The following is a 21,057-nucleotide window of genomic DNA, read 5'->3' on the forward strand; positions in this document are numbered from 1 at the left end:
GTTTGTGCCATATCTCAATGTATTTGATACATATGTGGGTAAATTATCCCTAACCACCAAATCAAATAATAGGAGTATTCGTGCTCTGTTCCAGAATGAGGTTGTCTCTTGTCCGAATGCCATCTTTTATTGGAACAGACATGCAGGTGAAATTAACTGGGATAGGGTCTGGGTTTTGCCTCAAAAACTATTTTTATATAATAAGACCAAAGAATTGTCTTATAAAATTATACATCGGTGCTATCCCACAAAATGTTTTTTAACAAAGGTTTATTTCTGAGGACTTTAATGTAAATTGCTCCTTTTGTGGTCTCCAAGCTGAAGATTTAACTCATTAATTTTGGTATTGTGAGTATACTAAGAATCTGTGGAAAAACATTTTGAGATTTTTTTGTGGTATAATTCCTGACATTTCCTTGAAATATGAAAATGTTATTTTGGGTTATATACATTTTGAAAGAGAACAATCAGATGTTTTTTATTTACTTAATCTTATTTTGCTTCTCGCCAAATATTTTGTCCACAAATGTAAATATTGTAAATTTAAGCCTTTCTTTAACCTTTTTCTGGAAGATTTAAAACTGTATCTGACTCTTCCAATAAGAAAGCTGTAAAAACTGTGAATCTTTTTTAAAGGTATATTATTTTTTTGCTCCCTGGCATGTAATATGTTGATGTCATTCTGTGTTTCAAATGTCATTATAATAATAATAAAAAATAATAATAATAAAAAAATAATAATAATAATATTAATAAATATTACAGCCTATTAATGGATAAGTCAAATGTGTTTATTATACTAATAAACATGTTATTATTGTATTTTATTGTATCCTTCTTTCTTTCTTGATCCCCTAATCTATATTCATTACCATTGCAAGTAATAACAACGTGAAGGAAAGAAATAGGCCTATTTTAACTTTCTCAAAATAAATAATTTAGTTAAACCATTTATCTGTGGTAGGGAATAGTAAACTCAACTGAATAAAATACCTTTTAAAAATGTTTATCACTGTTTAATAAAAATTCAGGCCTATTCCACAATATGACAAAAAAAAAAAAAATTCAGTTTACAGATTGATCTGTTTGATGTAATCTCCTCATGTATTTATTTTAAGAAGTAAAATCAGATTTGCTGCATGCTTTTAAAACAGGTTTATTGTTTTTCATTTTTTTGTGTACATAGGCCTATTTTTAACATGCTGGTGGGAGTCAGGAACAGACTACATCCAGAAATAATATGACAGTGGTTTCCTTTCTTGCTTTCATGCTTTTGTGTCTTGCCGTGTTTATGTGCATTCATTTTTCTTTTTTTAGCAGTGCAATTAATTACATTATGAAATTAAAATAAGTATACAATGAAAGACTTTGCAAGCTATATGAAAAAACACTCTTCTCAAACTAAACCATTTAATAATTGCTCTTTGGTAGAGAATAGTGGAAAAATAAAAGTATAAACTAACACTAAATAAACACTATCTAATACAGTTAGCACCCTTTGTGTAATTTATTTTATCCCATCATAGTTCCCATCTAAATCATAATTAAATGGTACATCCTTGAGAAATCATACAAATCAATACAGCAAAATTCCTTTTTTGGAAATCATATTAATAAATGCCAGCAGTATTGCACTTAAAATTCAACACATTTGTAAGAGATCTAGGGTTTTCTGCATTGCTACATGGCTGCCCTAACAACAAAGTGCATTATGGCCTATAAAATATTATTGCATTAGGAATAGTTGATTCTGTCTTTTGCATCTAACCAGTGTGGTCAATACATTTGTATCAAATGAGGGCAAATATCACACAATGTATCATAATCGTATCAAAGACAGCTGTAAATTCTCAAAGGCTAGTCAGTCAACTAAAGGATAAATTGAAACAAAGATACTTGATGTCTTAATAATATATTTCAGATACTAAAATATGATTGCGAAAAGACACTAAATTGTGCAAAAAGCAGTGCATCGTTTTCAGTTTTCTTTCTACGAGGTCTGATTAACCCCTAGACCTCTCACATTAATACATACATAGTACTTTATATGTCTTTAAATATATATTGAAATACAAGTGTGTGCTTCATTATGATATCAAACTAAATATATTCTTTTTTTTTTTACAGTTACATTTTAGAGAAAATGAAATCACAGCTCCACAAAGCATGCAGACAAAAGTGCATTCAAACTCAGACACTGATTTACGTCATATTGCATACAGTTCACCTGCATTGTAGTCGTTCGGGAGGGAAATGCTTAATATTGCCATTTCCTTGGCAACAGAAGTTTCCTTAGGATGCATTATATCATGAGACAAATATCTTCAAAATGATCTTGATGTAGCCTGAACTCTTAATAGGCTTTGAGAAAGGATTACTGTAAATATTCCATCTCCAAAGAGTTGAAATGCTCCCAGTTTTTTTTGTAGAAATGCACCTTCCACCAATGGCCAAACTAAGTGAATCTTCACAAAGGGCTGGTCAGCACGTTTACTTGATACTGTTTATAACCTCCTCATCTGCTAGTCAGATAAAGTTGAGCCTTCTCTTCTGATGTTGGGATAATTTACAATCCAAGTGGCATGCTTTCAAATAGATCACTCTGAAAGAAACAATGACGCAAGACAACTATAAGTGTGAGGTAGATTTTAATAGTATACAACTATTTAGACAAAAATTTTGGACATCAAGTTAGTGACTTGATCAGTACCTGCTCACTCTTATGAGAGATATGTGCTGGCAGTCATATCAGGGCTTCACTGCTCCTGCTTCCTGACCCTGAAACATGTACTGGGACACAGCAGCAGGGATGAGGGCATTAGCCAGCTCCTGCACATACACACAGAAATAGTTTAGAAAAGATTTCATACAATCATGCAAGCATTAATTTGAAAATGCTCTCGTTTTGTTTTTTTGTTTTTTTGTTTGGTTTAGTTTTTTTGAGCGTTCATGCATTTAAGCAACACAATGTAACTTTATGGCCCTCTAGCGGTTGAAGTATTAAACTACAAATTACCTGCGGAGGAACATTGTTTTGGTAATTACGTGAGTTATGATTCAGCTCCACTACAACTGTTTTAATATATCATTACAAAATTAACAATGCTAAATACAACTAAATACAACAATTACAATTCGTATTAGATAATGGTGAAGCTATAACTTGACAAGGCAATTTAGGCAAAAAGACCAAAATAATAACTGACCCCTCCCAACAGTATTGTTTTACGAACCTAATCAATTCACAACACAACAAATGTGTTTCTATGCAAACTATGTTGATTCTAGTTTTATTAAGCGTACTTTTGCTTTCCCTTATTGATTGCAAACTCTTGAGCCAGGCCTTCTTTCTTTTATTTACGAATATAATGTAAGCACACACACACGAGCGATCAAATTATGCAGTTTCCCAGGAAATCCATCCTGACAACTCTGAATATAAATTATTACTATAGACTTGCCATAGTGATTCAGGGTAATGCAAAACATATGGTTTTGGAAGATGGTTTTATGATTACATTTTGTTCATTGTATCTGTTGAAAAATAAATTACATTAACTATCTCAGCTGGTAATTTACAAATGACAGTAAACTCACTGATTTAAGGGTTGGGTCCATTTCTGTGAAGTTCCACTCGTTCAAAGATAGACTAAATGTGAAGGGCTAAGAGAAAGAGGAGAGATCATCTGTTAACCCATTATGTATTTTAAGGCTGACCTCCCATTCAGTTGCACTTGTGTAAGCATCGGATTTGTTCTGTCCCTGTATCGATTCAGACTTACATCCATTGCTGCAGCACTGGTTTCCATGCTCTGCTGGTGGCTCCTCAGAAGCAGCTGTAAATCCTCCAGGCTCATGTCAACATTCTCCACACCATCAGGAATCTCTGATCTGACACATAAATGAAAATGGATTTTTCAGTGAACTGAAATGTAAGTGTTGCTATCTGTGAAATACAATAGTCAATACAATAGATATTTGTTATATGATATATTATACCTCTCCAGCATGGGTCTTTTGGCCCTTCTCTCTCCCAAATTAGATCCTCGGCCCTCTAGGACGGACTGCACCATGGCAACAGGGAGGACGGGGGGTTCAGTGCACACCTCACAGGAGCCGAGTGGTACACCCTCTCCTCGTCCCTGCACCCCAGGACTCACTGGCTCTTCCTTAATCAGCATCAGACACTTTTCTCTAAACGAATAGACCACATCCTAAATAAATTCCATTGTATTTTTTTCTGAAATCTTGTTTTCTGTCAACATTTTTCAAATGGTTTTAGGGCCCTATAAACATAGCAGCTAATATTAAAGGGATAATTCATCACAAAATAAAAATTCTGTCATTGTTTTCTTTCCCTATTTAGAAGAACATTTGTGTCAATACATTGAAAGTCAGTGGGGTCCAAAACAACAAGATCATAATAATGTATTAGGGTTTTGGGGTGAACCATCTCTTTAACTCTGAAGCTGAGTCCACTCACCGAGATTCCTCTGCCTGCATTTGTAAAGCCATGGTGCTGGACTGTGAGATTTCAGTGACATCAGAGATTACTGGCCCTCCTGTCATCACATTGCTAGTGGAGCAGGATGCACTTTCTGTGGATGGCTGGATGAACATGAAAGATAGTCTGTGTTTGTCATATTTTATTGATTGAGAAAACCATCAAAACACCAGCTGTAAGAGTTACGATAAACAGTGAGTAAAATCTTCTGTCAGATCTTTAATCTTTAATATGAAAGCAAGTGAGTAAAATCTTCTATGTCGTATCTTCAAACTTTCATCTAAAGCTTTCTCACCGACTGGATATAGAAAGATTCTGGTAAGGACTCTGCGGAGTGGCTATGGCTGAATTTTGAGGCAGGAGGGGTGGAGCTGCCATCATCCAGCATGAGAGGACTGGGGAGAAAGAAGAATGCAACATATAATTAATAAAATAAGTGTTGAATGTTGCTGTGGGTTGTAATAAGGTTGCCCTCTAGTTTTAAAACTGTGATAGAACGGTGGAGAAATGTTGTTATTAGTAAGTTGGAGTGGAATACCAAGCACTGGCTCTTGTGGCTCCTCTTACCCAGTTTGTTCTCATGCATCACACTAGCTGACGCTGCACCTTTTTAATAGAGGGTAGAGGGTCATGTGCTACATTTCAGGTGTGTGCGTGTTTGTGGGTGGGTGTGTGTGTGTGTGAGGGCAAGAGCTCAGGAGGTCTGACTCAGCATTCAGGTCCATTCATCCCAGCAAGGGCAGTGAATTGTATCAGCTGACTGTTTCCAGCTGAGTTTGCCGTTCCCTCTACTGCGTTTGTGTTGGAGCATCAGGCTGTTGATTGCTATTTTCTGTTTGCGTTTGTGTGTGTGTGTGTGTGTGTGTATAGATAAAAAATCAAGTGCTTCAGATTAGTGTGCGTGATACAGATGAATGGGTACACTCACAGCTTTCTCTTCATTCCCACAGTGCTGGGAGTGTTGGACTGCATCTGGCTAAACAGGAACTGAATCAGCTATTAATAGAACAGAGGAACAGAGCGTGATTCAGCATTACTCAGTCACAAAATCTGCGCGACAGCATCTTCCCCAATAATGGCCACATCAACCCACTGTCTCTCAATGTGGCTATGAGCTGTATTTCTTACCTTGTTCATGACTTTCTGCTGCTGTGTGTGATTCTGCCTCAGTGACACCACCTCCCTCCACAGAACGTCATTTTGCCTACAAGATAGATAGATATTTGGATAGTTGGTTAGTTGGATGGATGGACATACAGATGGATAAATGGGTGGATGGATAGATGTATGAATGCGTGGATGGAAAAGTACTGTAGATCGATGGATGAAAGGATGGACATACAGACAGATAGATAGATAGATAGATAGATAGATAGATAGATAGATAGATAGATAGATAGATAGATAGATAGACAGATAGATAGATAGACAGATAGACAGAGATGGATAGATGGATGGACATACAGATGGATAAATAGATGGACGGATGGATGAAAGGATGGACATATGTAGATAACTATATGGATGAGTGGGTAGACAGAAAAATACTGTAGATACATGGATGAAGGGATGGACATACAGAAGGATAGATAGATGGACTTACAGATAGATAAATGAATGGAAAGATGGATGAATGGATGGATAGATAGAAGATGGGTGAAAGGATAGACATACAGACGGAAGGATAGATACAGTACGAATAGATATATTCATATAGAATAGATAAATGACAGACTACAGGACATATATTGTAGGTTATAAACTTAAGGGTTATTTGTGAGTAATTATTTTTAGGTTGGTGATTTCACCGAGCTTCGGGAATCTGGTGGTCTGCAGTTTTAGTTTTTCTTTTATGTTGTCCACCCCCTGGAAACATGTAAGAACTACTGATATAGATGATTATTTAGTCCATTGAAATGAATGTCTACCTGTGGGCATGTGATCAGATTGCTGGCCCCTATCTGTCAGGTGAGCTACTGAATGTGCTTTTGAGGCAGCTTTAACAAAACACCAAACCACTGAGATCCACAAAGCAGAGGAGCCAGTGAATGAGAAGTAGGTGAAAAGTTAAAGGGATAATAGAGATGAAAGGGCAAGTTGTTTGGGGTTCAGTTTTTTGATACTAACGTCAAGGATAGGCAGTAAATGATGGGATTAATTGGGTATGTGTGCATCTACTTATGTATCCATGTGTGTTAAACATCTTACTGTTTCATATCCTGCATCTGCATCTCCATGTTCTCTTGTTGGCTTCGTAGCACCTGCACCTCATACAACAACTTACTCAAGTCCTCCTGCCGCACTTTGGTGTCCTCGCTCTTCACTATTGACACCTGAAAACACACAAACACATAAACAGTCATCAGCAATGTGAGATCATAAACCTCGAGCCTGTGTGTGTGTGTGGCTGGGGGTCAGGGCCTCTGACTCAGAGAATGAAGCAAGAGTGAGAATCACTTAAAGATGAGACATCTCACCTTGCGCTTAATGTGTTCAAGCAGATGCTCGTGACCCTGGAGGAAATAGAGGTGCTGGAACTCGGTGTCATCTCGCTCGGGCTTCACCAGCCCACTCTGCTCAATATTCACCACCTTCCTGAAGCCGTCTGAGAGCGAAGTGAGAAGTTAACGCAAACACTCTTTCCGTCTGAAGAGTCTGTGATAGCTTTGGGATGTTTGTCAGCACAAAATGATACTTACACATGTTGAGCTGGCGCACAAAGCTTGCCATGTTATTGTGTTTGAAGTATTTGGGCAGAACCTCTTTGGCAAACCTGCCCTGGTCAAAAACATGGAAGCTGGTGCCCGTCTAGAATTAGAGAAAACAAGCCAAAAAGGAAAACACGTCTGTGCTTTGATTATAATTTGTTTGTGAAAGCGAGATTTTTAATGTTCTTCCTCAAGTTATTCCTGAAGGACATTGTTAAATGCAAAACTGAGACACATGATTGCAATCAGAGAGAAGCATCTGCTAAACAAGGTCTGCCTGTTTTTCAACCTCATTGAGTTTTCACTGTCTTCCTGCTGTTATTTCTTTTACTGCTTTAGTTTGTTGGCACACACAAGCAGCATATTAAATGAAAACAACTCTAGTGTAAATGATTTTTGGAACACAGGATTTTTAACAGATGAATTAATTTGCCCAATATTGGTGATGCATTTCCATATTTATGATAAATGAATGGTAGAGATGAAAAAAAAAAAAAAAAAATTCATCCGAAGATTATAAACAAACATTTTCAAGTCTCCACATATTGATGAAAATAATGTATTGTAGAGTTTCTCATTGATTTATTTTGGTTCCAAGTTCAGGCTATACACTTTTGTTTATTGGCCTTTGATTGCACCTCTCATTGATGTTCATTTTTTTAATTAATTTTGAACTGAGATATTTTCATATGCAGTTTAAATAGCTTGTATAAACTGAATGCTTCTTATTAATAATTCTCAGATAACATAAGCTAGAAGAACATCATTAATAATAATATGCAGAGCCATAGAGACTAAACCAGTTCTTTACAGTAAAACCACTTTCAATTTACATTTCCATTATTCACAAAGAATAATATATCAGATTCACACAAGGTGGTAATATATAAAATGATGAAATATATGTTGTATATATATACTTTTTTTTTCTTTGAAAATTTCTCTCAAATGTACTATTCCTAAAACACATGATTAGATAACAATTTTCAGCAAGGTTCAATTAACTGCATTTAAACATGAATTATTTATTAATCTTAAGGGTCATTTCGGCGTTTACTAATACATTATTAAAATCAAAAGTATTTTATATTACTATTATTTAATGGATAATGCTAACATTAAATAACAATCAGTAGATAACGAAAACTAACATGAACTAACATTATAATATTGTAACAAATTTATTGCTAATTGCTAGTTAGCTAATGGGACCTTATTGTAATGTGTTACCATAATTAAAATATTGTAAAATATTTGCTTAGTTAACACTATCTGCTTAAAAAAAAACAATTCTACCTCAAATAACTATGTCAAAGAAACAGCTTTCTAAATGTCTCTCAGGTTTTCGTTGGACCCCCAAGTGCTCTCGTATAGCTCCATTAGGGTTTCCTGAAATATATAAGCACAATTTATACATTTATACAAATGTTTCTCTGATATTGTAATTTGGGGTAGGAAAAATATTTATTGTAAAACATGTACAATGTTAACTAAGCAAGTATTTTACAATAGTGTAGTATTGTTTTACCTGTAGAAATTTATATCCAGTTATTTAATGTAGTTAATTACATGTTTATATTTATGTTTTTTCTCCACACACAATATAAAAGAGTCTTTATAACTACCTTCATTGCAGTCAGATCATTATAGTTAGATCTTTTCGCCATTAAAATGTCTAAAAATCCCTGACTTACATAACTTTGAAATATGTTGTTGCTCTGTCTGATTTAAGCCTAATATTGAATCAGAGGTCCACAACAGTGAGTTCCCTTCTATTTCAAATATTATAAATCAGCCAAAGAATGAGATCAGCGTGAACTCACAGTACTCCAGCAAATCAGATGACTGGTCTCTGGGTCCTCAACAAGAGTCCAGAGTTTAGTGAGGAAAGCAGGTACATTGCTGGCATATCCTCCATCCACACCTATAGAGCCCGGGTTCTCCTGCATGACAACACTTGGACTTGAACAGATGAGTCTTTAATCCAGTAGTATTTTAGTCCATTTCCAAATGCTCTCTTGGGATGCGAGTTGCTGATGCTGTTCCTCTCTCCTTCTCCTCCTCTCTCGGTCTATGGCCTAGTCATAGGGCCATATCGCTCCCTCCCAGAGTCAGCATAAAGCAATGGCCCGCAGCATCACCACTATACCCCCGCACTCAACAAAGCAGCCCACAGGAGAACAATACAGACCCACACAAAGCCTAGAATAATGGCACACTGTCACGCCAAGCAGCACAATGGCCAAACACAACCTGCACAGGAGAGTGTGCTGGGCAGATGTGTGGGGTTTTGTGTGGATTCTGAATTGACATTTATGATGTTAAGGTTGTTGTTTAGAAGAAAAATAAACAGCTTGTCTTCAAGAGGTGGAATATTTACAAATATACAGTAGCCCATTTCCACCGGCGCAGGTGAAGGTTTTATTAGATCTATCTATCTATCTATCTATCTATCTATCTATCTATCTATCTATCTATCTATCTATCTATCTATCTATCTATCTATCTATCTATCTATCTATCTATCTATCTATCTATCTAAATGTCCATCCATTTATCCATTTGTATGTCCATTCATCCATCTGTCTATCATTTGTGCTGCTTAATATTTTTTTGTAAACCACAAGACAATTTAACCACAAAACATTTTTTTTCCAGGATTCTTTGATGAATAAAAAGTTCACAGGAACAACATTTATTTGAAATAGAAAACGTCTATTTGATTCAGGTAAGTACTGGCAGGGTAAAAAAAGCTTTAATTCAAAGTATTAGGGCATTATATATACATGCACACGCTTTTACACATAAAAATAAAATGATATTATTACATATTAATAATTAAAAAAATATTATTACATAATAATAATAATAATAATAATAATAATAATAATAATAATAATAATAATAATAATAACATAAAAAAATAAAAAGCTCTACCCTTATGTAACCAGCAGGGGGACCCACAATCCAGATCTGAAGTGGGGTTTTTTTTTTTCATTCTGGCTCTTATTACTCATGCAAACCAGTCATCAGTTGAACAGATTCTGTAGGTATTTATGAACAATCTGTGAAATTCAGCATCTAGCAAAAAAGTTAATAAATAAAAGATACTGAATGCTTGACGTTCAGGCATTTAATCAACAATATCATAAGATTTCTGTATGTTGGCAATATCATATGTCAAACTGAACAAGTGCAAAGCACAAAATGTCATTATGAAGCAAGCACATATACATGTAGAGGATATTAAATAGATTGCTAAGTATGTATGCAACCCACAAGGTAACAAGGTTACTGAAGAGATGGGGTGCAAAACAAATTAGCACTATAATATCAAAATGAATACGGATGCCTGTAAATGTAAACACAAATATCTCTTTGTGAAAAACAGCAATTCTGAGCTAAAGCATAAAATCCATGGTCACATAGACATTATAAATGCTTCTGTAGTCATTCAGTTCAAAGCCTGATCGAATTAAATGTGAATATAGTAGCTGACTTATGCAAGATTCAAATCACCGTTCCGCATCTGTATACGCTAAACAGGTCATAGGCCCTTATGGCAACCGACTTTTAAACTGTCAAAATGTAGAATTAGGGCAATACAAGTCATTCAATTTTGAGAAACCCCATATAGTTACATCCCATAAGTTAATGAATGAAGATTCTGCAGTCAACATAAGTAAATTGTTCCCATGTATCTCGTTACAGCAGGCACATTTTAATTAGTGTTGCAGGAAGAAGGAAGTGTTTTATTTGCATGAGGATGCAAAGATCTATCAGGTTTGTTGTCTTGTGGGAGGTCGTCTGTGTTTATGTGTTATACCCACGAGTGGGTAGTAACTAAGTAAGAGATTGTTTGCTAGCTGTTGAAGATGAGTAAGAAATTTCTGTTGCCAGGCATTTACAAATTAATATTTTCTGAGTTGATTAATGAGACTCAATTATGGATCAGGCTGTATGTTGTCTGTCAGCAGTTTACCTCTAATTATCATTTGTTTCCATCTCCTAAAGTAATCCTGCAGCTTCATGAGAGCATTTATTGTATTCCCATCTTCTACTTCTGAGATAAATCACAGTCAAGATATTGCACTCCTTACTGTAAAAGCAATGTTTGCAGTGTAACATTAGCACTGTACTTGAATTGCTTGCAAGACACTTCCAACCTGCATGGACAAGCTGCATCAAAACTGACTTCCTCATATCTATAATTATATCTATATTTATTTTCAAATGTGTCACTTGAATTTTCAGTCATAAAACATGACAAATAGTCAGAATAAGTCACCCAACTGTCTGTAAAATAATGTTAAAAAGTTTGAATTTATATTGTTTTGTACATCATTTGAATTTTTCAGATGCCTGAAAAGCTGTTCATTATTCATCATTCACCATTCACAATTTTTTTTTTTGCTCATTCAATTAATTTTTTCAGGTTTAAGCATTAGTGTAAAGTCAAACAAAAAATAACTAATAATGTATAAAATTAATACAGGCCATCAGCTTTTGTAATGCTATTAACATTTTGTAAGTGTGAAATTTCCTAATTTACAAATGACATTATGAAATGTTTACAAATATTGTCAGTTCGGACTCATATAAACATTGCAGGGCCAAGAAATCACTGGCCTGAGGGTCAAAGAGCACAAGATGCATGATTTAAAATAGTCATCAGTGCCTGCAGCTGCGAGGTCAGTTATGATCTTTTTATTAATAAATTTGAGAGCCAGGATTAAATTTATGCAGCATTATGCTAATGCTAATCTGGCCAAACACATAATCCATTAGTGATTAAACACTGTGAGGAATTTGTACCATGGACACATGTCCATTCATCCTTTCAGAATCTACTTGGACACAGAAATCAGAGAGAAAATGAATGGTTAATGATCAAACTTAAATAATTAATGAAATACTTGTGAGATGCAGTGGTGAAACTGAGGGTTTGTCGAAACAGATTATAGAAGCCAGCGATGTGAATGTGTGTGTGAGAGAGAGAGAGGGAGAGAGGAAGTATCCAGTCACACACACATCAGCTTGAGTGGTGTGTGTTAGAACTGTGACGTTTAACTTCGGGTGAAACTAAGGCCATATGTGAGATCAAACCCACATGCTCTGAAAAAAGAGAAACCAATCATTCATATCCTAATCTAAAACTAGTCTGCGATTCAGTTTGTAAGGGATGGAAGGAGAAATACAGAATGATGTTGATTATTTTAGCATCATCTTGACAATTCCTTATGTTGTATATACACTACCTTTCAAAATTGTGTTTTGCTCAAGCTTTTATACCAAGGTTTCATATGAGCAAAATATTATTAGTTAGTATTTAATATAATAAAGTTTTTTTATGTGATGTCAAAGCTGAATTTTCAGCAACCATTACTCCAATCTTTAGTGTCACATGATCCTTCAGAAATAATTTTAATATGCTGATTGACTGTTCCAGAAACATTTAGTATTTTTTATCAGTTGTGCTGCTTAATATTTTTGTTTAAAGCATGATACTTTTTTCCAGGATTCTTTGATGAATAGAAAGTTCACAGAAACAGTTATGTAAATGTCTGCACTGTCGCTTTTGATCAATTTAATACACTCTTGCTAAATAATAGTTTTCCGAAAACAAACTGAATGGAAGCATTATCACAAAATATTGAAACACTATACAGCTTGTCGCACTGTTTTCTTATCACACTTACAGTCAGATTTTCACCTGGCTGATGTGAAAATATTAAAAATAGCATAGCAGTTCATTAAAAAAGGGTGGGAATATCAAGAAACCTGAGGGCTGTTTTGCCCAAAGCCAGCAGGCAAGCACATAGCAACCAATATGAACACCATAGCAACCACTAAGAAAATCCCCAGCAACCACCCAGAAAACCGTAGCTTACTTCACTTATTTTTAAAATCACTTATTTTCAAATGCATCGTATGCATCACTCACATTTTCCTTTTTTTTTTTTTTGCCATATTATAGAAACATATTTAACAAAATATATATATATAACACAAAAATGCAAACAATATAATATAAAAACCTAACAAACAATCTTTAACTATAACAAATCAAACAAACAGTATACTCTAAAAATATAGATAATCTAGAAAACAAAGTATTGCCTGGTTTAGCAGATGGTGAAAACGGTTTGTTGCCCTCAAACAAACCAACAGATAGAGTGACTAGATGGTGTGTGAAGGTGATATTTTCAAGTGTTCAGAGCCATTTCACATTCTCTGCACTCTCAGACTCAGAGTGCATGTGACCAGCTGTCACTTGATACTACCATGTGTGTTCAGAGCAGAAGTGTGCAGAAACATCTTCGTGATGGCTGGCTTGACTCTCCACATGATTTCAGACACTTCCCTTGCCCTCACTTAGCCTGTTGCAAACAAAAACAACGCAGCCACTTTAGGTCAAAAGGACACTTCCATGTTTGTAAGGTCAATAGTTCTTCAGTGTTTTCAACAAACCTACTGACTCTGGCTTTTACATGATTTCTTAATAACAAATTAAATTCCAATAGTTGAACACAGTAGATGTAATCATGATTAACATATAAAGATTTAACTAAACCTGATCTTTGATCCTACTTAGTACCTACTGTACAATACAATAGAATAATTTAAACCTCTTCTTTTTGAATTACCTCATGGAGTCCCATGCATGGTGTCAATAGAATTCCATCTGAAAAGTCAATGCATGAAATTAGATTAATTTACTGTAATAGGCATCCATAATGTGCCTTTATCAAGTCTGCTCTGTTTGATTAACCAGGGTAATACAGGTTATTGTGCGTTGTGATTATTGATTAATCTGGCTGATGCTAAAGCTGAAGCGTGTCATTTCATGTGTGCACCACTAGCTTCAAAAAATGTAATTGCAAAAATAATTATGGTTTTCAAACAGGTTACCCAAACACTCCCCCATTTGCCTTTGTGAACACAAATGGTTTAACTTTCGATCAAGTTGTTGTTTTATTCTATATTATATTGTAGCTATATCAATAATGAGCTATCTATCTATCTATCTATCTATCTATCTATCTATCTATCTATAAACAATTCTCACTATTGGTCTGAAACTTTCGGACCCCCACTATGTCTTGTTGTTGTCGGTGTATTTTTGTTCTGTTAGCTTTGTCCACTTTCTCGTTCTCCCTTTCTTTATTTCCCTGTTAGCTGCTTTTCACTGAAGTGGTTCTGGCTGTGTTTTATTCAGGGGGTAGCTGAATGACCGAGGCACTTTTGTGGCCCAAGCCTCCCGTATGGTCTATCGCTCCTCCTCTCTGGGCCTGTGCATTATTCAGAGACAGTGCTGTTAAGAGTCCCCAAAGTAACATTCCTTATGCTCCACAGAGCTGCTCCTGAACCTCAGCCGCCTCTCAGACACCCGAAAACACAGTGGCGGAAACGGCTAATCTCTTTTTTATTCATGGCGTAAAAGTTGGTACAACACATAATATCAGCACCGGACTGCTGAACACAAAAGTTTTGGACATGTTTTGAATGTGCTCTTGATGGAGTTTAAAACAGATGTTTTCCTTCTCTGGTGTAAGCAAAAAACAAAAGTACTTTTGCTTAAGGTTTTTAAATTTAGTCTCCGATATCTTAATAGCTAAAAATTTTAATTGGCTAAAAACTTATCCTCAGGCCATTCAAGATGTAGATATACATTTGTTTCTGCATCAAAACAGAAATTATATCAAGTGTTTACCAATGGAAATCTTCTGCAGTGAATGGGTGCCATCAAAGTGAGAGTACAAACAGCTGACAAAAACATTACAACTATCCACCATGAAAAATTAATCAGTTTATCAGTTAATGCCTTATGAAGTAAAAAGCTATGTTTCTGTAAGAAACAAACCCATCCTCAAGGACTTCATATGAACTATCGCTTCTGACAAAAGTTCTAGTCAAAATTACTCAATAATAAGACTTCCTCCCGTGAAAAAGGCCATCCCCTGTTGTCCTTTCATATCCAAATCCTCTGACATCTTTGTTCACAACTGTTTTGTGCTTTGATCAGTGCTTGATCTTGCAGATCTCTCCCCTGATGAGACAATTGTTTTGACTGGAGAAAGCAAAAATATGTATATAGGATTCACTAACCCTATTGGAATCTACCCCTTAGTCTGCACTTTAGTATTAAATGCATGCAGGATCATTTGTCATGTGCCAATTTAGGCAAAATATGCATAAAACATATTTTTCTGTTGGCCTAGAGGAAGTGGTAAAATTCATGACATGTTTAAAAAGTGACAAATTGCAGTATGTAACATCTGAGGAAATGTCTAAATTTAATTAAATATATATATATAATGAATTACATGATGAATTGTTTGTGAACAGACCTGAAGTCACTATAGTTTCTCAGCTTAGTCTTTTAAAGGAATATTCTTAGTTCAATAGCTGCTGACCAAATTTGTGGCATAGTGTTGATTACCATAAAACATTTCCTTTACCCCTCCTGTTTTTGAAACTATACTACATGATTTTTTACTACACTCTCAAAAAACCTTTATGTATCTAAATTAATTTGTGCTCTCTTTGTTCCTCTCTTTTTGTGGAGTTTCCCAGCAAGGACTAAATGGTGACAACATGTTCTTGGAAGCACAGAGGATTGAGATAAGCTATTCCATGTAAGCCAGATCACTAAAGCAACCAGAGCCCATGACAACACTTGTTTCAACACTGACCTGTCCAGATCAAAGCTCTTTGGTGGGCCTTCTTTAAAGAGAAACACAGTTCACTGTCAGTTTTGTCCATAAAGCTGCCTTGAATTAAAAAACCCCAGAGACATTGTGTTCATTCAGAAAACACTTGTTCCCTCAATATTCTGCTATTTGTTAAAAGCTTAGGGGGAGCTTTTTAACAGATACTGGCTATAACTGTGGTATCTTCATGTGGGTGGTTTTGAACATGTAGAATTAGCTCAACTGAAAAAGTGTGTTTTTGATCAAAATAAACGAATGGGTTTAAAGGGAACTGCAGTACTTTTTATAGAACCATGTATTTGAAGTGTGTAAGCAGCAGGGACACATGTGCCATCATCTGTTCTTGCTGAATGTCCCATCAAATGCTTCCAAGTGTTGATGGGATTAGAGTGGAATTAGTGTAAATGCCTGTAATTTCTAAAAGGTTTGAGAGATTATAAAAGAAAGAATTTTATCACCAGTCACCACTATAACAGAAAACAAGCATGATGTGTGTCAAATACATGTACGTCATCAAGATATATACACATATACTATCAGACTTATACTATATATTCTGTAAAAAAACATAAATACAAAATGTGAATTCTCCTCAGTTATAGATCACTATGATTCCTCCTATAAGGTAAGCCTCCAGATTTTAAAGGTAGAGCACTACATAATAACTGCTGGATGCACTTTTCTTTCTCTTGAAATATTGGAAAGATTTGATAAAGGCTCTGATATAAAATAAGTAATTTAGTGTGCAATATATGATGCACGCTTACTGTAACTTGATTTTTAGCAGTACGCTAGGACATTTGTTGATCGATACACTTAAATCTAATTTCATTCCAGAGCAGAATATTACAAAATTGTAAGTGAAAGGAACATAAAAGGATAGTTCACCTAAAAATTAAAACACTTTATCATTTAATCAAGGTTCTGTCATGCCAAACCTGCATACTGCTATAGTTCTTTATCTGTAGAGCACAAAAGGAGAATTTGTAAAGAAACAGAGGTCTCTAATCCACACGACTCTAGAACATAGATAAGTTAACTTGTGGAGTGAAGAGCTGCATGTTTGTAATAAACAAATGTCTTTAAAGGGTTAGTTCACCCAATAATCATAATTATGTAATTAATAACTCACCCTCATTTCGTTCCAAACCCGTGAGACCTCCGTTCATCTTCGGAACACAGTTTAAGATATTTTAGATTAAGTCTGAGAGCCCTCAGTCCCTCCATTGAAACTGTGTGTACGGTATACTATCCATGTCCAGAAAGGTAAGAAAAACATCATCAAAGTAGTCCATGTGACATCAGCATTGTCTTGTCTTTATTCAGCATTGTTTTCTCTTCCATGTCTGTTGTAAGAGAGAATACAAAACAAAGCAGTTTGTGATATCCGGTTCGCGAACGAATCATTCGATGTAACCGGATCTTTTTGAACCAGTTCACCAAATCGAACTGAATCGTTCACGAGTCAAGAACTGGTAGCATCGGTTTTCGGATCACCACTACTTCTTTTGGACAGTTCGATTCAAGCCTTCGGTTTACCCGCGCTCATAAAATGACCACAGAATCAGTTCAGAATCAATCACCAAAAGAATCAGTTCAGTTCAGACGCTCTGTGTGTCAGTCTGCGTCACACTGAATCACATATGCGTGGTTCTCTAAATCGGACGTGTCTGAGAGCAACAGTTCTTGACTCGAGAACGAGTCATTCTGTTGTTTGTTATCTGGCTCGGCTCAGTGTTCATCTTCAGTTCTCTCTTCACAGCAGTTCAGTCAGTGTTTGAGTACATGAATTACTCCGGGATATTGGTTTGTTTTAACTCAGAGGGAGTGTCTTTTCGTATATGTCCTTCATATTTTACTGATGATAAATGAGATGACTCCCCATTTAAGTAAACAAAATGGTAGCGATCGGACAGGTAGGATCTAAACCATCTCAAGGGCAGGCTCTAAGATGGTTTAGATCCTACCTGTCCGATCGCTACCATTTTGTTTACTTAAATGGGGAGTCATCTCATTTATCATCAGTAAAATATGGAGTGCCACAAGGATCCGTCCTAGGTCCCCTTCTATTTTCAATATATATGTTGCCCCTTGGTAATATTATTAGAAAATACGGAATTAGCTTCCACTGTTATGCTGATGATACTCAGCTATATATCTCAACGAGACCAGATGAAACTTCCCAATTATCTAAGCTAACAGAGTGTGTTAAAAATGTAAAAGATTGGATGACACACAATTTTCTCCAATTAAATTCGGATAAGACAGAGATACTAATTATTGGACCAAAAAACACTACTCAGAATCTTGTAGATTACAATCTGCAACTAGACGGATGTACTGTTACTTCCTCTACAGTCAGAAATCTGGGTGTTATATTAGACAGCAATTTGTCTTTTGAAAATCATATTTCCAATGTTACAAAAACTGCATTCTTCCATCTTAGAAACATTGCCAAGCTATGAAACATGTTATCTGTTTCTGATGCAGAAAAGCTAGTTCATGCATTCATGACCTCTAGACTGGACTATTGTAATGCACTTCTAGGTGGTTGTCCTGCTTCGTCAATAAACAAGCTACAGGTAGTCCAAAATGCAGCAGCTAGAGTCCTTACGAGGTCAAGAAAATATGACCATATTAGCCCAATTTTACAGTCTCTGCACTGGCTACCTATTAAGTTCCGTATCAATTACAAATTATCATTACTTACCTATAAGGCCCTAAATGGTTTAGCTCCAGTGTACCTAACTAGCCTTCTACCACGTTACAACCCATCACGCACCCTAAGGTCACAAAACGCTGGACATTTGGTCGTTCCTAGGATAGCTAAGTCCACTAAAGGAGGTAGAGCTTTCTCACATTTGGCTCCCAAACTCTGGAATAGCCTTCCTGATAATGTTCGGGGTTCAGACACACTCTCTCTGTATAAATCTAGATTAAAAACACATCTCTTTCGCCAAGCATTCGAATAATGTATCTTTTTAATTGTGAGTGTAGTTGCATCTGTTCAAATGTGCATTTTTATTCATTAGCTTGGGTTAAACTAATTTTACTTTGTTGGATCAGCAGCTATGCTAATGATGTCTGTATTTTGTTTCTATGTTTCGCCACGGGATTTACATCCCGTGGTAACTAGGATTTACACAAGCTCCAGTCTGGATCCAGAACACCTGAGAAGAGATGATGCTGACCCTCAGAGGACCCCAGATGATGCTAACCTTGAATCAACAACCAGAACTAACAATTATTGCTTAATGTGTGACTGCATCATATAATAACTTAATTAATAATATTGATAGTTCATCGTCTAGCTGACTACGTCTTGTATTATTATTATTATTTTTATTTTTTCTAAAATCCTGTCAAATGTGCACAAACTACTAGCTACTACTAAATATTGTAGAAACATAATTTTCTGTAAAGTTGCTTTGTAACGATTTATTTTGTAAAAAGCACTATACAAATAAACTTGAATTGAATTGAATTGAATGAGTGTCAGCCACATTAAAAAAGTTAACAGCTTAAGTCATTTGTGGATTAATGCTTACTGGAGACGCGAGCCGTTTAAAATGATTCAGTTCGATTTGGTGAACTGGTTCCATAAGATCCGGTTACATCGAATGATTCGTTCGCAAACCAGATATCACAAACTGCTTTGTTTTGAACTCTCTCACAACAGACACGGAAGAGAAGACAATGCTGAATAAAGTCGTAGTTTTTGCTATTTTTGGACCAACATGTATTTTCGATGCTTCAAAAAATTCTAACTGACCCTCTGATGTCACATGGACTACTTTGATGATGTTTTTCTTACCTTTCTGGATATGGACAGTATACCGTACATACAGCTTCAATGGAGGGACTGAGAGCTCTCGGACTAAATCTAAAATATCTTAAACTGTGTTCCAAAGATAAACGGTGGTCTTACGTTTTTGGAACGACATTAGGGTGAGTCATTAATTACATAATTTTGATTTTTGGGTGAACTAACCGTTTAAACCTTTAAACCATTGCTGCGCTAACCATAATTTTGCTTTCTCCACTGCTGATGGCACCCATTCACTGTAGAGGTTCCATTAATGAGCAAGTGATGTAATAGTAAAATTCTCTGCTATATGAGGAAACAATATTATCCACATCTTCCTGAGGTTATATTTTCAGCAAATTGTCATTTTTGGGTGAACTATTCCTGTTTTTTTTTTTTAATTGTTTCATCATTATTATTATTATTCTTTTATTTTAGTTTAGTTTGTGGATAAGTGTGTATTTCTTAATTACTTTCATTTCCTGCATGAAAAAGGAAGATAGAAAATGCTTTCTTTATGAAATTATTGCTTACTAAACAGTGTACTGACCTTGACAAAAAAAAAAAAAAAAAAAAAGGAACAAAAAATAGATTAGACATTTCTCATAGAATAAGCAATTATTTCAGATAAAGGCCAAGACTGAACAGCTAATGAAAATTGGTTGATTTGTATGTGAGCCCAACTTTCCTTGTCTGTGCATCTCAATATATTTCATACGAGGACAAACACTGCAATGGTGCTCTGGTGGGGGTTTATAACAACAATTTTATTCAATATGTCTTGCTTTTGCTTAGCGTCTTCCTTCATGATGGAATGAAATAATGTGTGGTGACAAAGTCTCTTAATGTTGCCTGTCAGTCGCTGCGTGTCTGGGGCATGCTAGTGTGAATTAAATCCTTTCACATATTTTGATGTGTTGCTGTTCACCTTTTTTGGTCTCTCTCCCTTTTTCATGTGCTCTCTTTGTACCATAAGCTTCTTTTCCACCCCCACCCTTCTGGACGAGACATCCTGTGCATGAGAGAAATGGCCTGTTTCTGATATAAAGCTGAACTAGCTGGTAAAAAAGTCCTAGCCATTGTAATGTATAAACTGAAATCTGGCTTTCTATACAGGAAGACGGAATGTCCTCTGACAGAATTCCACTGAAGGAACTGAAAGTCAACAGTGAGAGGAAGCCATGAATCTGTGTGCTTTAAGTAACTTGATTTCTTGGGTTTCTTAGTCTGATGCGTGAAACAAATGCCACGTGTATTTTTAATATATTAAGTCAAGCAGGGTTTTATCTACATTAACTTTCAGTTATATGCACAAATCATAAAACA

The 21,057-nt window shown here is 35.6% G+C and overlaps 1 protein-coding gene and 1 long non-coding RNA gene across 2 annotated transcripts; both read right to left on the minus strand.

The window, feature by feature from the left end:
- Window positions 1-1,140: 1,140 nt before the first annotated feature.
- Window positions 1,141-10,075, minus strand: LOC127977044 (heat shock factor protein 4). Its single transcript, XM_052581719.1, has 13 exons — window positions 9,036-10,075; window positions 7,204-7,312; window positions 6,982-7,109; window positions 6,713-6,837; window positions 5,633-5,708; window positions 5,433-5,500; window positions 4,800-4,899; window positions 4,484-4,608; window positions 4,000-4,194; window positions 3,783-3,891; window positions 3,598-3,663; window positions 2,711-2,829; window positions 1,141-2,602 (listed from the first exon to the last, which is right to left on the minus strand). The coding sequence occupies exons 1-12, from the start codon at window positions 9,159-9,161 to the stop codon at window positions 2,749-2,751; spliced, it is 1,308 nt and encodes a 435-aa protein (XP_052437679.1). The 5' UTR covers window positions 9,162-10,075; the 3' UTR covers window positions 1,141-2,602; window positions 2,711-2,748.
- Window positions 10,076-10,173: 98 nt separating this feature from the next.
- Window positions 10,174-20,856, minus strand: LOC127977058 (uncharacterized). The gene is made up of 3 exons (XR_008158088.1): window positions 20,660-20,856; window positions 13,860-13,897; window positions 10,174-13,592 (listed from the first exon to the last, which is right to left on the minus strand). It is a non-coding gene; the product is annotated as an uncharacterized LOC127977058 (long non-coding RNA).
- Between the last annotated feature and the right edge of the window lie 201 nt (window positions 20,857-21,057).

Source organism: Carassius gibelio, chromosome B18 (genome assembly GCF_023724105.1).
Source record: "Carassius gibelio isolate Cgi1373 ecotype wild population from Czech Republic chromosome B18, carGib1.2-hapl.c, whole genome shotgun sequence".
In the NCBI taxonomy this organism is placed as follows: Eukaryota; Metazoa; Chordata; class Actinopteri; order Cypriniformes; family Cyprinidae; genus Carassius; species Carassius gibelio.

Excerpts from the sequence above, each read along its gene's own strand:
- LOC127977044 (XM_052581719.1), bottom strand. The coding sequence starts at position 9,161 with ATGCAGGAGAACCCGGGCTCTATAGGTGTGGATGGAGGATATGCCAGC. Across the intron at positions 5,709-6,712 it reads CAGATGCAGGATATGAAACA|GCAAAATGACGTTCTGTGGA; the intron begins GTAAGATGTTTA and ends TCTATCTTGTAG. Across the intron at positions 5,501-5,632 it reads AGCAGAAAGTCATGAACAAG|CTGATTCAGTTCCTGTTTAG; the intron begins GTAAGAAATACA and ends TTCTATTAATAG.